This window comes from Epinephelus moara, chromosome 24 (assembly GCF_006386435.1).
Source record: "Epinephelus moara isolate mb chromosome 24, YSFRI_EMoa_1.0, whole genome shotgun sequence".
NCBI classification, from domain to species: Eukaryota; Metazoa; Chordata; class Actinopteri; order Perciformes; family Serranidae; genus Epinephelus; species Epinephelus moara.
In genome coordinates this window covers 38,585,019-38,602,816 of record NC_065529.1, presented here as the reverse complement: position 1 = coordinate 38,602,816, position 17,798 = coordinate 38,585,019, and the positions used below count along the sequence as shown (strand labels likewise).

Here is a 17,798-nt window from a genome sequence, read left to right as displayed (position 1 = left end):
GTGATAACACTGTTGACACTGAGGCCCCTCCACTTTGTCATCATGCATGTCATTCGTCATGAATAAAATTTACTTATTTATTCGACAATAAAAAAAAAGGTTCATGGGAGTTTGTATTAAAATATATCAATGAAGAACACAAAGTTGACTGGGTTTGAGTATTTTTGCAATGTATGTCTGCCTATAGAGAAATATAGATATATTGTTTAATCCAAAGTACATTTAATCAGCACAGTTCAAGACATAAAAGGTCTTGCCATGGTGTGGCATCTGTAATGGCTGACAAAGAGAAAGTAAATACTGACCTCTTGTGAGATTCTAGCGTAGCTGCAACCAAAAGTAAAAGCACTAGTAAAGGTGGAAAATAAAATACTTTTAACCATATTCAACCCCATGGTTTTGAGTAGGTATGTTTTAAAAGTGTAAATAATAAATACAACTTTATTATTAATATTGCTTTTATTTATTTATTTAGTAATTTAATTGTATTCTTTTTTTTGCAGGTTTTTGGCTTGTACTTGTTCTAAGTCCATGTACATTGTCTTGTAGGGCTGCAATTAATAGTAATGATGGCGATAGTAATTACGATAACAATTGTTAGGCAGTATTTGCCTTAATTAACTAAGCGACTAGTATTTGCAGCTCCAGTCCTATGGTCTCTCCTTGTCAGGGTTTAGGGGTCGGGGTGGAGGGGAGCAGGGGAAAAGGAACAAGGGAAATGAGGGGCAGAGAAATGCCAGATTTCTTTTTCTTGTATTGTACCACATTTGTGATTGCAACACTGCTTTTCCCGCCTACAGTATAAACAATAAACAATTGATCACAAAAAATGATAAATACAGCTCATGTACTCAACAAAACATGTACAAAGTTTGTGTTTCTGTTCCTTTTGCCTGTGTTTGCTTTAACAACCTCACACAGCTGATTTTTACTGTTATTTTCTGGTCTTAACAGTGGCTATCACCAAAAAGTCCAGAGTTCCCGGAGTTACAATCACTCAGTATGTTGAGCAGCTGCCTTTAGGAAAGTCAACACCTGACTTCGCACGGAAGCCGATGGCAACAACGGCTCAAGAGGGTAAATAACACCAACATAGTAGAACTTATGCCACCAAACACTACCTACAACTGTGTCCCTGCTGTATGGCTCTCTGTATTTTGATTTTACAGGTAAGAAAGGAATGTTCAAAGCTATGGTTAGTGGAGAACCGGCACCAACTGTAACATGGGGGCGTAACAAAGGTGACGTTGATGACCCAAAGAAGTACATCACCAGATGTGATGCAAGAGCTAAAGAGCACATTTTAGAGGTGAGAAAACCTCATCTACGTATCGAAAGCAAATGCTCCACATCTCGTAGAAACATTCCACTCTCCTGTACTCCCACACCTTTTGATTTATATGAAATCTGTTCTGTATTTCAATACAATTGTTTGAAAGTATGAAGTGCACTTAAGATAAGTACTTTGATTTGTTCTCAAAGACGTCCACAGTAATCAATTAATTAGAAAAGCTCAGAAACTAATATTCAGCATTAAGAATGCAATCTAACTGTGATAATATTCCTTCATTAGATACTCAATGTAAAACAAGAGGATGCTGACACCTACAAATGCTTTGCCACCAACGAGTATGGACAGGCTGTCGCCACTGCAACGCTCTCTGTTACAGAAGGTAAAAGACAGATTATCACTATGCAGAATCAGTGTTTCCCCTACCATTATACTGGGGAATTGGCCTGCCCAGCCTTTGAGACGCCCCGTCCCACCTGACCGACAAGGAAATATGGATTTAATTCATTAGTTTTTTTACTAATAAATCATTATATAGATATTAAGAAATAAATGTGGCATTTCAGGTTGAAATAATGCCCCTTCATCAACTGAGCAAGTAAAAGACTGCAGTAAAGCCAGCTGTCACTCACATTTCCATGGTCAAACCAGCTGCTACTAAAGTTAAAGTGCACCTACACCAATCAGCCAAAACATTAAAATCAGTGGTGGGTGAAGTGAGTAACATTGATCATTTTGTTACAATGCAATACAATGTTCTGCTGGGAGACCTTTGGTCATGGCATTCATGTGGATGCCACTTGACGCCCTCCACCCACCCAAACACCGCTATGGGCTAAGTAACCCCCCCTTAGGCAACAGTACTCCCAGATGGCAGTGGCCCCCCAAGCAGGAAAATGCACCATGCTACACTGCAGAAACTGCTCAGGAATGGCCCAATGAATGTGACAAAAAGCAAAAGGCATCAACCTGGCCTCCAAATTCCCCAGATCCAAATCTGATCGAGCATCCGTGAGATGTGCTGGTACCTCAGAGCTACCCCTAACCCACAGTGGGGCCTCCCTGGATCGGATTTGTCTCTGACATGTCAAGGCATGGACACGTGACCTCTGGAAGGTGTTCCGTGGTGTCTGGCACCGGGGGTGTTGGCTTCAGTTCATTTGAGACCTGTCAGTTGTGAGGTGGGGCACCAGCATTTCCCAAGATGCTCAATCAGATTGGGGTGTGGGAGATTTGGAGGCCAGGTCGACACCTTGAGCTTTTTGTCATGTTCCACAGGCAATTCCCACCTTGAGCTTTTTGTCATGTTCCACAGGCAATTCCTGAGCAGTTTTTATGGTGTGGCATATGGTATCTTTCCAAATTCACTGTCTATGAAGCAGCTCTAGATTTTTTACATGATTACACAAATTAGTGTTTAACACTCTAGTTTTTAGATTTGGGAGAGAGTTGTTTATGTTTACTGACATTTTTGGGCTGTCTGAGACCATGGGAATAACGTATGAATATTGAAAATGGGCGTAGTCCCCCTTTTAAGGACTTCTCTGACAACATACAGACTCAAAATCAAGCATTTCTTACTGCATCAATTTGGAGAATTGAAGAGACTTATAGCCTCACATCTACACCTTAAAATAACTTAATTTCCAAAAACTTAGGGCGTTATTAAGATTGATCAGTTCAGCTATGTTTCCAACTAATACCAGCAAACATCAGACAGCAGCTACATAGCTAACACTTAATTCCAAGAACCAGCAAATGTGTTGACCCTGTCCATCAGCCCTGCACTGTCCTCACGACTCCTCTAAGACAGTTGATCAAGGGGGAAACACTAATATATGTACCCTGCAAATTAATTAGCTTTAAGTAGCTTTGACTCTTTGCTAAAGATTTCGTGTTTTGATATTGTTTTCTTTTTTCCAGCTGGCATCAAGAAGAAAGCCCATGAAGGTATGAAACTGAGATTAAGTTTTCTGTTCTATCATCTGTCCAGCCATACATTCTTTTTAGGGATTAATGATTTCATAATTGTGTTGTTTGTTTTCTTCTTCTTGAATATGGATCTCGGCAGCAATAACAATAATGTGTGTTGAACATGCCAATAAGATACTAAGGCAATATCATCAGCAAGTCTATGGATTCAAAGATTACCACATTATTTAATCCAGCGTGTTTTGTTTGTTTTTCCACTGTAAGGTTTAGACAGAACCATGTATAGAGTTTGAATAAATATGATCGTGGAATTATTTGCCATTAAGAAAAGCTGTATCTCATTTTTTCATTTTCTTTCAGCCAATGGACAAGCACAGGATTTCAGAAAAATGCTAAAGAAGACGTAAGTTCAAGTCAGAGTCAAAGCAGTTCTTTGCTGTACACATGTACTACTGTAGATCTCCAATTTTACTCTGTTCTTCTCTTTTCAGTGTTGTTGTCACCAGAAAAAAACAACTCCCACCACAAAAAGAGGGAGAAATTGACCCTAAACTCTGGGAGCTGCTTATCTCTGCCCCAAAGAAGGACTATGAAAAAATCTGTTTTGAATTTGGTATAACCGACTTTCGCTGGATGCTGAAGAGACTCAACCAGATGAAGAAGGAAAGGGAGGATGAGCAGGCAAAGGTACTGTACTGTATGCAGTTTATCACAGTTTGGTTGCACCTGTAACCACACCCAGTAGTGATGTTATTGAGTCCTGCAGTACGCCTGTACATCACTGCAGCAAGGTGAAATGTTAAACCACTGATGGTCTGAGGACAACATTTTCAGGAGGTGTTAAGTTACTCTCTAAAAGCATGTGTGATGAATAAAAAGGGATTTTAAAGGATTTTTGTGGCCTCAGGCCAAACTAGCCCAGTGAATCTTAAAAAGTAAACACCCATACTCTGTTCAAGGCCCCTCGAGTTAAAAATGCCACGGCATCAGAAGTGAAATTCAGAGTAACATCATTACATTTCAACTTTTTTCGTTAGGTTGTGGAGCAACTGGAAAATGTGAAACAAATAGAAGTGAAACCCAGTGGAAGAGCTGAATTTGGCTTCGACATGAAACTACATGATCCCAACAGTGCCATTAACTTATTCAAGGTGAGTAATATGCAGTCTTAGACAGACTATAAAACCAATTACAGCTTGAAAAATAACAATAATAAGAAGAATCTAACTACTTCTCTCTTAAAAGGACGGGACAATGGTTCCATATGATGAGGATGAAAATTCAAAGCACAGCCTAAAGAAATCAGGGACAAATTATCTTTTCAGCATCAAAGATCCTCAGCCAGAAGACGCTGGATTTTACCAGGTTGATGTTGAAGAGGCAAATGTCCTTACAACTGACTTTAGAGGTAAGGTGCAAGTATAGCAACTGCACAAAACAGAGTGATTGTATTGACGATTCAAGGCACATTCAGGAATGACAGGTTAGTCAGTTAATCCACCAGTTAATCCACGTCTACCCTTCCTCCTCCCCAGTGCCTGCTGTGGAGTTCATAGCCAAGATCAAGGATGTGAAGGCCTTTGAAAGTGAGGACGCTGTCTTTCAGTGTGTCTTGTCAACACCCCTCAACAGAATAACGTGGTCCACACAGGACTCGTCACTTGAACATGGGGACAAATATGAGATCACTGTCTCAGAGGACAAACTAATTCACACACTGAGAGTTAAAGACTGTAAAATGGCAGATAATGGAGCATATTATGCCATCGCTGGGATAACATCCAGCAGTGCCTCTCTCAAAGTGGAAGGTAGGATCTCTTTTCTTTTTTAATTTGCTCATTCATTCATTTAAATAGGCTGTTTCATTGCTTATTTTTAAAAAAAGTTTCAGCACAAGTATTTATTCTACGTACATGTATGTGTTCTCTGTAATTCAGTTGATCCAAATGGTAAAGGCCGCAGGGGCAACCAAACTGGGGATCTAGAAGACCTGACTAAATTGGCTCTGGCACAACAGGCCAAGCTACAGAAAGAGAAGGAAGACTTGGAGGCAGCCAGACGAGCTCAGGCTGAAAAGGACGCTGCACTGGGGGAGGGGGGGGGGGGGGGGGAGGGGGGGGATGGGGGAGATGGAAAGGATGGTTCTGGTGATGGTTCTGGTGGCAAGACTGATGGAGACGAGGGTGATGGATATGGCAAGAATAAGAACCTCCTGACAGATGGAGATAATGAAAATAAAGATGGTGATGCGGATGATAAGAAAAAGAAGCGTGCACGAAGTGGTCCTTTGGTTCCAGACTCGGTTATAGGTAAAATCTTTGCATTATGTAAAAACTGAATCATGTGTCACCTCATTGGAGAGGTTCATATATGAATATGTCAACATAGTTTTGGTTCTAGTGCTTAAGATGTATTTGTGCCACAGCACAATGTATATTATCAGCTTTGCTATCTGGGTCCATATTTATCAAGTGTCTCAGAATTACTAGGTCCTGCACTGGAGGTCTGACTAAGAATGGGGTAGGTCCCAACCTACTGCAAAATATGAGAGATAGTTACAGACGGAACCTTTCTACTACGGGTCGAATGATTATTGACCTGGTTGATTAAAGTTTTTTTTTTATCCTAAAGCAGATAAAATAAGTTAGTTGAAAAATGTGCAACTTGTGCTCTCATACCGCTGCCTCTCAGCCTGCCCTCAACACTGTAGTCTCGCCTCTGATCACTCCTGTGTCCTGCTCACAGCACCATCTGATTGGTTACACTTCACGAGTAATGGCTTATCAACAGTGAAGGCTGCTGTGCTGTGGACCAAAGACAAATGCGGACTGGTGCTGCTGTAAGCTGAAGTTGCAAAAGCACCTGGGGCCATATTCACAAAGCTTCCTCGTACAAAGAGTTGCTCCCAGTGATGAAATTCTATGAAAATTCTTAAAATTGTGAGGTTTTCTCAGACTTCCCCTTAAAAGTTAAGACTAGGGCCTTGCAAAGATAAAAGTAATTCACAGAGCATCTTAGACCTTAAAAGAGCCGGGAGGAGGACTTTTAAGAGGCTTAAGAGTTTCTTAATCAGAGGCGAAAATGGTGGAACCACAAAGAGTTCGGAGAAATATTCTCCAAACGTTTGATGAGAGTGAGTAAATGAAATGCTACAGATAAGATCATGCAGGGTGATTATATATGTCTGTGACAACCAATCACATCTGTTAAAAGAAAGCATTATACCTACTAATGGGGCAGATCACACCTCCTTACTAAGGTAAAAGTTTCTGTCCCTTCCTTGCTCAGAGTTGCTCTGAGAAGTTTCCTAAATCACTCCTAAGCTAGGACTCCTTACTAAAATTTTTAGGCCAAGTTAGGAGCTCTCTGAGAGTATTTTCAGAATGTTTGTGAATAAGGCCCCTGGTGTTTCTGCTGGCGACGTTCTACCGTAAATAACAGTAGTTACTGGATGTGACTTTAGTTGTATGAGTACAAGAGCTTCAAGGAGAGAAAGAGGAAGTGAGACGGCTCCTGGAAGTGGGCGAGGCATGTGATCCATGACCGGAATATCATGGTTTATAAAAAGGTCAGAGACACCACAGACATGGCATACTCTAGACGTATATAACACGGACCTGCCAATGTGCAGTCAGCCCTCGCTGGATCCATTTACATGAGTCAGCCATCACTCTGACAGGTCTGACCATTTTGGGCTGAACTTTAAATCAATAGTCGGATATGTGGCGGTTCAATTCTGGATCAAAATAATCTGAGTAATTAGCTTTTGGATTTTGTAGTTGCACATAATTCACTATTACAAAGAAGTTCAGTGACAGAAAATAAAGTATTGGGGGTCACCAAACAAACAATTAACCATCAAAAGTCAATATTGAAACGTTTTAAAATCTATTTTATAAAACCTCTTGTGCAGTGCTGCATGTTGACCACTAGAGTGAGACACACTGTAAACAAGAAAACTGACAGTGTTGAGGCCCTGACAGGAACAGAAGTGTTCTGGTCATTGCTATCCTTGCCTTGCTTGTGCTGGAAAACAAAAAACTGCATGCTCATGTGCCCTCTGCACTGTCTCTGTCTTTGTTTGCTCTGTTTACTCTATACCATTTATCTGAAACACTGAAATGGCATATTTTAATACTGTGTCATATTTACCAGGGGTTACATATGGTACAATGCACACAGTCAGTTCAATAATAACTAAATGTTTACTTTGTTCTTACTCTTGTAGATCGTGGTGTTCAGTTTGTCAGTGGGCTGTCAGATACTGTTGCTAATGTTGGTGAACGGGCTGAGCTGTCTTGCAAACTAAGCAATGAGACCTCTGAGGGACGCTGGTATAAAAATGGGAAGCTGGTAAGTCAGCTGTTTTAGAGGAATCACCAGTGTATAAGACTACTGCCATACATATTAATGTTTCCTCCGTTTCCTTACGAAGGTCCACAACAGTCAAAAATATTACACTACATTGCAGCCTTAATTTATCTTTATGTGTGTCTGATGAATACTGAATCTTTTTATCTGACAAGCTTACCAATGGGGACGGGGTAACAATTATCAAAGATGGAGCCTGTCACAGGTTGATAATTGACTGCTGTTCAAAAGATGATGCAGCTGAGTACCGCTTTGAAGCTGAAGGCCGTAAATCAGAGGCAACACTTAATATTCAAGGTCAGAATAAAATAGTGTCAAATGATGATTTATCCCATGCTTTGAAATGGTTCAGATTTTTAACTAAATCTTTTTTTTCTCTCACACCATAGACCCCCCAAAAATTGACTCTGATGCACTTGGAAAATTCACTCAGCCAGTCATTATAAAGGCAGGTGAAAATGCAGAATGGAAGCTGCCCTTCTCAGGTGGGGAACCGATGAATATACAGTGGTACAAGGACGACGACGAGCTTTTGCCTGCTCTCAATGTAAAGATTGACACATCAGCTACAGAGAGCAAACTACGCCTCATGAAGTGTCAAAGGAAAGATAGCGGAGAGGTCAAAATCAAAATCAAAAATGAATTTGGTACAATGGAGGCAATTTCCAAACTGATCGTGCTGGGTGAGTTGACAAGAAGAGGTGTAAGGTTTGCCATGTGTTATCCTTGCACTGCATGTGAGGAGATAAATGCTCTTTGCTATCAGTAGAAATTATTCTCATTTCACTGACAGACAAACCCACACCACCACAAGGACCTGTGGACATTATGGAAAGTGCTGTAACATCTGTCGAATTCAAATGGAAGCCACCAAAAGACAGTGGCGGATGCCCAATCACACACTATATCATAGACCGCCAACAAGTGGGGCGCAATAAATGGTTGAATCTGGGTGAGATCCCTGGCAGCAACCCAAGTTACAAAGATTCAGATGTGGACCCTGGAAGGAGATACTGCTACCGGATCAGAGCCAAGAATGCAGAAGGCATCAGTGATTACCTGCAGACAGAGGACATACCAGCTGGTGTATTACGTAAGTCTGTAGCTAATTTAGGCTTTATAAGGGCTACTTCCGTTGAAAAGTTAACTTCTTGGGAAGCAGGTAAAATAACCATAGACTGAAATGAGCAAAAAGTTTACATCCAATTTGTTTTATTTTAAGAGAATGCAATATCTCAGGATTTCATAATTCTAGATACTAAAACATTTGTATATGGTCATTGTATAACTTCAAAAAGGAAGATCATTATTGGTTATTGTCATTTTTGATACTTCCACTAATGCCCAGTGTACACCAGATCTTATCTTATCGGATTTTAAAAATGTGGAAACCACAAACATAACGACAGATTTGATTGATTTTTAATATTTTACTCATAATAAGGCACTCACCAGACGATTCAGTCAAGACGCAGGACCAAACACTTGGCATTTATACAAAAACAATTTCAGAGTGGCAATTCCATGGACTTGTGATGTCACAGAAACGTGTGTGAGCAAATGTGTCTTAAGAAAAAAACTGACATAAAAACACTGGAGGCGGACTGGCATCATCAGGTTGTTGCACTTGTGTGTGCTGTGTTTTGCACGGAAAAACAAAAAAAGAGAAGAAACTTTGGATCAAGTCATGACTGAGACTGAATCAGCTTTTTTCTATGTTTTATCGTAAGTCTCAAAAGTGTTGATGATGCTTCTCGGTCAGCTTGCGGTCATTGGCTACTGTGTGTTCCTTTCACACTACTTGATCGAAATCAGTAGTCGTAAGCATTTGATATTTAATATTTACACTTCGAAATCAGGGAGATTCCAATCCAGTCGGTCACATTAAGATGACGTCTGTAAATCACACAACCAGATCCACAATTGTCCGAGTGTTGAATCAGACCCAAAATCTGCCTATTTATCCTCCAATGCTGAGATCAAATAACACACTTTGGGGATTTAATCACTTTTCTAATCACATGACCAACTTTTCCAAGAATATATCACAGAAATACAACAGTACCATATTTGCTGATCTTACAAAGTCTGCCAGGATATGATTTCGATCTAATTCAATTCAGGGCCCTGCCATTAGAATCTGACGATTAGAGACGCAATGATTAGTTGATTAATCAGTTAGTTGATCAACTATTCTGTTTTAGTAATTTTTTTAGCAAAATGCCAAAGATTTGCTGGTTTCATGTTTCCTAGATGTGAGAATATAATTATTTCCTTTGTCATACATGATAAACTAAATAGCTTTGGATTTTTGGTTTCACTATTGGTTTCCTGTCATTTTTTTGACAAAGCAACTGACAGAAAAAATATGACTAAAGGATAAGGATAATAAATGTTATTTGAAACCATAGTGACAACAGCAGTTAATGTCTATCCTTAGCTGCTTGCTGTTGTCTGCCTGGCGCTAGGCCGGTTGCATTGTTTAAATGCTTGAGAAGTAAGTGCACTTGGTCGGTAATGGTGACACAGACATGCCACTGGAATTTTACAATTAAAGGGATAGTGCACCCAAAAATGAAAATTCAGCCATTATCTACTCACCCATATGCCGACGGAGGCCCTGGNATTTGCACTACGGTCTTTTAGCAAAGGACAGCCCAACATGTCTGAAGACTTTGCACTTGAGGAGGAACAGCATTTCTTTGTTGAGCCGTGTTTCTTTGAGCCCGAGTATACGGACGGAACTCAGGCTACTGGACGAGGCAGCCGCCGCAGCTCATGCGCCTCAGCCAGCCGCAGAATACCGGAGTCGAGCACTGGAAACCTGGTGGTGTAGTTGTTTCAAATGCAAAGCAATGCCAACGGATGAGGAAAGTCTTTGCTGCTCAGACTGGGAATTGGCGATGCCTGCACTTGAGAATCTGGACATCAGTACTGACGAGACTGCTGCTCTTCAGAGACCGTGCATCACCGATCACCCTGAGCGCGCACATGTGAAACGCGGAGCACAGAGAAGCAGTCAGAGCTACAGGCTACAGTGAGGTTTAAAACAGAGTTCATATGACATTTTTCCAAACAACTTTTTATGTCGCGGCTGCAGCACACTTGGATCACTACGGATGAACAGTAAGGAGATACTTTGTGGATTCAATTTTGTGTTCTTGGACGTTAGTCTGGGGCACCGTCAGCCATTAGGTGTGCTGCCCATTCCCCCCGCCAATCTCTGCAAGAGATGTAAGGACTCTAAAACTTCACCAGGGCCTCCGTCGGCATATAGGTGAGTAGATAATGGCTGAATTTTCATTTTTGGGTGCACTATCCCTTTAAGATGTATCTTAAAGACGGCGATATGTATCCATGTTTTTACATCACTGAATCAATATATGACTTCAGATCAATGTATCGTTACACCCCTAAAACATAAAGTCATCCAACTCCAATGGTGGAGGTAATAAAAAAATTCAGTTTCTAATTTTGAGAACACACACAGTGAGTTGTAGGCCATTATGTATCCTTCAAAATTAAAATGCTCCTCACAAGCACATTATGCTTTTATCGCCAAACATTTTTCAGCTCTCTTGTCGGTTTCAGCTATCTATCAATTTTTTGGGGGGGTGAATAAATCACGGTGTGTTGGAGTTGTGTGACATGTTTTAATTTGGGAGGTAATAAAAAGCAAAAGAGAAACACAACATAGCAACACAGAATAGTAAAAAATGTCATGTTCCCTCCCACAGGTTATCCAGGATCCCCAACAGCACCTAAAGTTGTCAGTGCCTTTAAAGACTGCATCAATCTGACCTGGTGTCCTCCATGTGACACTGGAGGAACCAAAATAGTGGGATACAATTTGGAAAAGAACAAGAAAGGCACTAATTACTGGAGCCTTGTGAACCACGGAGGGCCCATTACAGGTATCCAACTCGTACAACAAGCTGCAGCAACATCCCTGCTGTGCATCTGAGTGATATCCATCTTTCTTTTTCCACAGACACAAAGTATGCCGTGAAAGATGTTTTTGAAGGGGCAGCATATGAATTTAGGGTGTCGGCTATCAACCTCTCTGGTGCTGGAGATCCTAGTATTCCATGTGAAACAGTAGTTGCGAGAGATCCAATGAGTAAGCCAGACACACTGGATTCTCATATCCCACTGCATGTCTTTACAGAAAATTATGCAAGTCATGCTTTGTGGTGAACCCACACGCTGTTCAACATAATGCTGCCTGTAGCTCTTTGGTTAATATAAGAGCATGGCAATGAAAGCCAATAACCTCACACTGTTGTAATTTCAGAACCCCCAGGCAAAGTCACAGACCTGAAGTTAACATCCTCCAATTACACCACATTTTCACTGGCTTGGACTAAACCTAAAGAAATGAAAGGGGTAGAGGATGAAGCCCAAGGCTACTACGTGGAGATCAGACCAATAGAGAACCTTGAATGGACCCGCTGTAATGCCATGCCAATTACTCTAACTTCCTACACCGTGCTTGGCTTGAAGGCAATGGCCACCTACTGGGTGAGAGTAATTGCCACCAATTACGGAGGTGATGGAGAACCTCAAGGCTTTGACAATTACATCATTGCCATGCCTCCTCCTGGTAAGAAAATTTGAAATTTAAAGGTAAACAGTTTCTATATTCTGTAAATGTCCTGATCAAGTTATATTCAGTGTCCGCAGAATGTCACAGCAAATGTTTTTTTTTCTCCCACAATACATCTGCACAGTGCACCAAAAATAGCCCCACGGCTGTCAACACTACTGCATTGCTCTGCACCAAGAAAATACAGCCAGCACAACAGCTTTTCTTTTTTTCTGTAGTGTTTGTATTGTGTCTTAAAACATTTGGTCTCACATCCGGGGATACTGGAGTTAAAGGGTGGAATCGTTGTGACAAGTCAATTACGACAGGAAAGGTGTTGTAACACGGTTCTGGACAGCCCAGCATGAACAAAACACTGACGCTGAAATCAAGCTTCAAGCAACCGTAGCAATGTTAGGGCACGGTCCAACATGAAAACCTCACTGTAACAGAAAAAGTGACCTGGTTTGTTGTATTTTAACCAAAGATAGAGGCTGTCTGTGTAGATATATGTATGTTTTGAAACTGCTGGCATCTGTATTTATTTATTTCGCTACACCACCTTGTGAATCAATCATTTGCAACAATCTGGGATAGAAACAGGCTCCAGTAACAGATTGCAATGTGGTATATTTGACAGCTGGTGTACCCAGCACAGTGGAACAATGCATTACAGTAAAATGATTGGAAATGGACCTGGAGTTATACAGATACAGATAGACAGATAGATAGTGATCAGTTTTTAAAAATGTCTCTAAACCAATCCTGAACAGTATATGTCCTTGAGACATTCCTATGCAGCGTATGTCTACAGGAACAGAAAATATAACAATTTATACAAAGGCTTTAATTTCTTATCTACCGTAAAACTTCAGTTAAAAGCCAAGTCCCTTTTACTTGCCAGGTGTGGATACACATTTTGACAAACAAAGACGTCTGGTTCTGGCCAAGCAGTTCAGTTTTCTTTAGTTGTATAAAACCAGCTTGTTGGCTACCCAATGGAGCCAACATTGGTTAGATGTTTAGATCACACATAAAAATATATATATGTTTAAACATTTGTCAATATGGAAATGCCACACACAACGTAAGCTCAGTTAGATTCTCTACAATTCAATCGTTAAGTTCATTTTACTGAAACCATGAGCACCAAAGAATACAATAATTCATTCAATTTACCAGCCTGGTAGACAAGAGAAATAAAGCAGTCAAGTCAGAAAAGGTGTCCATACCTTGAATACCTGGTAAATTATATCATGTGCCCTTAGTTTGTAAGGGTCCACCCATCAAAAAAATCGAAAGGGTTTCTCATAAAAATGGATTCAAGTTGTGAGCACATATTTTTATCAGGATAAAGAGGTGTTGTGTCAGTACGTCCGGGAAACAGGTGTCATATTTCTTATCTTTGTTGAGAAACAGTTTTGTGTGAAAGGGTTAAAGGTCTGTCTAATATAAGACACCTGTCCCAAATATAAGCCAGTTGAGTTCAGTGATTTAAGCCAATAATATCCCAGGCTGTTAATTTTTACGATAATCTAATCAACACAGCTGCAACAATTAGTCGATTAAGTGACTAGTTTATTGAAAGTAAATTAACTATTTTGATGATTGATGAATCATTTCAGTCATTTTCAAGCAAAAATGTCAAACATTTGCTGGTTCCAGCCTCTTATATATGGGAATTTGCTGCTTTTCTTTGTCATTTATAACAGTCTCTGGGGTGACGGTCTGTTGGTTGGACAAAAGAAGCAAACTGAAAATGTCACTTTGGGTATTGGGAAAGAAGCTAATCACTTTTATTCTAAATTCTACCCTCACAGTGAGGCCGAAGTTTAAAGATCGCAACATGAAGTCCTTCGTGGTGGTACGATCTGGAAACACAGTCCGCCTGAACATCAACTTTGAGGTCCCATGCTCTAAGTTATCCTCCCAATGGGTTCACTGGTGACTGTATTTTTCATTTCACAAATTAATCTGTGATTCTTCTTATTACCTATACAGGCCTCCCCCATGCCAGAAATTGTGTGGCTAAAAGATGCTGTTCCTTTACCCAAACATGTAACCATTACCAACTCTGATAAAGGCTCTCAGCTGCTGATCCCCACATCTGAGCGGTCGGACAGTGGCATCTACACCATTACTGTCAAGAACATTGTCGGCCAGGAGAGCTTCAATGTTGAAATCAGAGTTACAGGTGAATCTCAGTGTGCATGGCCATGAACTGAGAGACTGAGCTGAATACGTGCGGCAAGCAGTCTTTGTTGAATAGAAAGCTACATTTTTGTAACTCAGATCTCTGTGCCTCTACATGTGGTTGTAGATGATCCCAGGCCTCCAGGTCCAGTGGAGCTGGATCAGAACATCCCAGGAACAGTTACTCTGTCCTGGACTCCCTCCCCAGATGAGAAGAGGGACGACAGACTGCACTACATGGTATCCAAGCGGGACTCCTTCAAACGCAATTGGAGGACAGTTGCAGACAATCTCTTCAACAATAAGTTCACAGTTGTCAATATTTTGCCCGGACGGGAGTATAACTTCAGGGTCTTTGCTAAAAATGACATGGGTCTTTCACCACCCTCTGAATCCCCTATGTTTGGAACCCCAAAGGAAAAAGGTTTGTGCTTCCAGTTCACAAAGGCATCTGAATCAGTTCTCTCTTTCCTGTATGCAACCATAACTATGGTTCCTTTGCTGCAAAAGCTGCCTAAGTATTCCACTTCTATTCTCAAATTTAAAATCGCTGTTCACCAAACCAGATCTCAGGACTGTTTCACTCTAATGACGCCCTCAGGTAAATACTGACCTTGGGAAGATGCACACCTTATAAATCAAATGACTTACAGAGGATTTTAAAACTTGAATGTCTTATCCCACTGGCCAATTTTAAATGTTTTACTTCTTTGTGAATTTAACCATTTAGTCAGAACAGATATTGCTGTAATAAAACTAATAGAAAGCCGAAGTAAAACTGGAGCTTCTGGGCTCTGTTCCAGAAGTAAGAAAGTCTCATTCACAGCTATATTTTCAATACTGCAACAATTCAACCCTAAAACCTAATCTTGCTCACTACTAAAAATATGTCATACAGTTCACTCCATTTATCTAGACAAGGTTGGTACATTTTTACAGGGTTACATAAGAAATTTCATAATGCACTCAGCTGGAGGAAGCACAAGAGTGTGTTAAAATAAAAGTAACATTCAAAATTGAGCTGAGGCAAAGATATCCAGTCTTTTTCGTCTCCAGTATGAACTACATTTTATCCTGCATTTCCCGTTATAGTCATTATCTGGATAGTTTTCTTAACTTTGGATAGTTGTACTCCTTGTGATGAGTAAACTGAACGCCATGAGCAAACTCAATAAACACACTAGAATTCTTAAATGAACACCATTTCCCACAAGCCCAGTTGAAATGTCATCCAAGGTTTGACAGACTAAAGTGAGTCGACTGGTTTACTGAACTACATGATGCAGACAAAGAGACAAAACAGGGAGGATTGAACAGACACATTTTAGGAGATAGGGATTACAGCTAAAAAGTTGGAAAGCTGACATCAGACGAGAGCATATGCAGGTGCAATAGGTGTATGGGTGGGAAACTTGATACCTCAGAGATTGCTACTGGGCAGACTATAGCTCCAAAGCTCCAAATGCCATCACCAGAGCAAGATGGCAGCAGCTGTATCTGGTATATTTTGGCTTCACTTCTGTAAGGTTAAGTGGAGACGTGTTGTCCACCTTCATATACAGTCTATGGTCCAAGCGTACCTCCCTTCTAAACTTTCAAACAGTGCCACCAGCCTCACGCCAGATAGACAATGGTACGCATCCAAGAAAACATGATTAAACAGGTGATTTACATCCCTAAGCAGGGCTTGACGCTAACTTTTTTCCCCAAGGAGCACATGTGCTCCTAAGTTGAAAAAGTAAGGAGCGCAAAAAGAACTTTAGGGGCACAATGTAAATTGATCAAATAATGTGTTTTCCGTAATAAACATGATGCAAATAGACATTTACAAGCAAAATTATTTAATGAATTTGTATACAAAATGTACAGAAAGGTAAAATCATCAAGTTTTGAAAAAGTATTGCAATTTAATTTTGTCTTTAATGTTATTATCTTATATATATTATCTTTGCAATATGATTATCTTATATAATGTTATTACTATCCTAAAACATTCTCCAGGTCCTCTGAAACTCTGCAGGACTTAAGCCTCTTTCACACAGAGCTTTCGCGGCGCCCACCGAGGGGTAGGGCGCAGAAGACAGGATTTGGGGGAGTACAGGCTCGTTCAGGAGCTACAGCTCCATGGTGACCGCTTCCGGGTCTACTTCAGGCTCTTCTCTGCTATTGGACGCGCGGCGCCGAGGTGTTGTCACAGCGCGTTGCGGTGAAATTAAAAAAATTTCAATTCAGGCTGGCGGTGCGCGCCGCTCAGCTCGGCGGCAGAGCGGTGCGCCCTTGCGCTGCGGTAGCACATACACAATGAATGGGTTTGTCGGCGGAGGTCTGCGCTTTGCGCGCTCTGTGTGAAAAGGACTTTATTTCCACCCTGCCCAGCAGCGGTACCGTGGCGAACAGTCCCTAACTGCGGGGAGAACGAAGCAGGCTTCCCCGTACGTAGGTCCGCCGCTTCCTCCACACTTTGACTTATTTCCACGCTGCTGACAGTGGGACTTTTCATTGTGCCGACAGTAGTCTCGCCACCAGACAATCAGAGATCTCCGCCTTCTGATAGTCTGGGGGCACTCCTTTCTAAAGTGTGTTTAACCTGTGATGTCAGGTCTTTGACTCGATAAAATTGTGATCTATTTTGTGTAAAATCTTGGAAAATTGCCTTGAAAGGCCACCAGTACAAACTTAAGTATTACAATGCTGTAAAACTCTAAACTTTGTGCATGTCTTTGTGTTTCAGGAAAGTTCAAAGTAAACATGCCAGAGGCAAAATCCTTTAACTTCCAGTCACCTCCATCGTTTATCGTTCCCCTGAAGATGCGCACAGCTCCACAGGGTTATGAGTGCAACATGAGCTGCGCAATTAAGGGTGATCCAGCTCCACGTGTGACATGGTACTGCAACAATATCAATCTGAACACAAACACCAACTACCACATCACCAACGTATGTGGAGTCTGCTCCTTGCTTATACTGAGAGTGGGACCCAGAGACAACGGGGAATACAAGGTCGTCATTGACAACAAACTGGGGACAGCCGAGTCCTCAATGACCCTCAATGTCAGAGGTATTAACATTTGTATACGGTTTAACAAAGATACTTTTTTTTTTACATAAAAACATTCATTAAGCATTTCAGTGTACCATGTGGAAATATGACAGTATTAATATGTTTCTTTGCAGAGTGAAGAGGAGCTGCAGCTGCTGGACAGAAGCTGAACCAAACCAACAGAGGTCTTACTGTGTTTTAAATCAATTGCACTTAATTTAGAAGTTAATCTATTTCCCAATAGCGTGATGCAGCACTATTTAAAGACTTAAGAATGCTACAGAAAATATGCACAGAAATGTTGTATGCTGCTCTATTAAACTTTGAAGACTTTCACCATTCTGCCTCTATTTACTGAAGATGCTGTCAAATACACTGTAAAACAG

At 40.9% G+C, this 17,798-nt stretch overlaps 1 protein-coding gene across 1 annotated transcript; it reads left to right on the top strand.

Annotated features, from left to right (window-relative positions):
* Positions 1–3,841: 3,841 nt before the first annotated feature.
* LOC126386490 (immunoglobulin-like and fibronectin type III domain-containing protein 1) lies at positions 3,842–17,680 on the top strand. The gene is made up of 15 exons (XM_050038875.1): positions 3,842–3,910; positions 4,261–4,374; positions 4,469–4,631; positions 4,759–5,031; positions 7,452–7,576; positions 7,750–7,891; positions 7,984–8,277; positions 11,332–11,508; positions 11,586–11,714; positions 11,889–12,197; positions 14,000–14,085; positions 14,181–14,373; positions 14,500–14,796; positions 17,104–17,430; positions 17,547–17,680. The coding sequence occupies exons 1-15, from the start codon at positions 3,857–3,859 to the stop codon at positions 17,549–17,551; spliced, it is 2,688 nt and encodes an 895-aa protein (XP_049894832.1). The 5' UTR covers positions 3,842–3,856; the 3' UTR covers positions 17,552–17,680.
* The last annotated feature ends 118 nt before the right edge of the window (positions 17,681–17,798 follow it).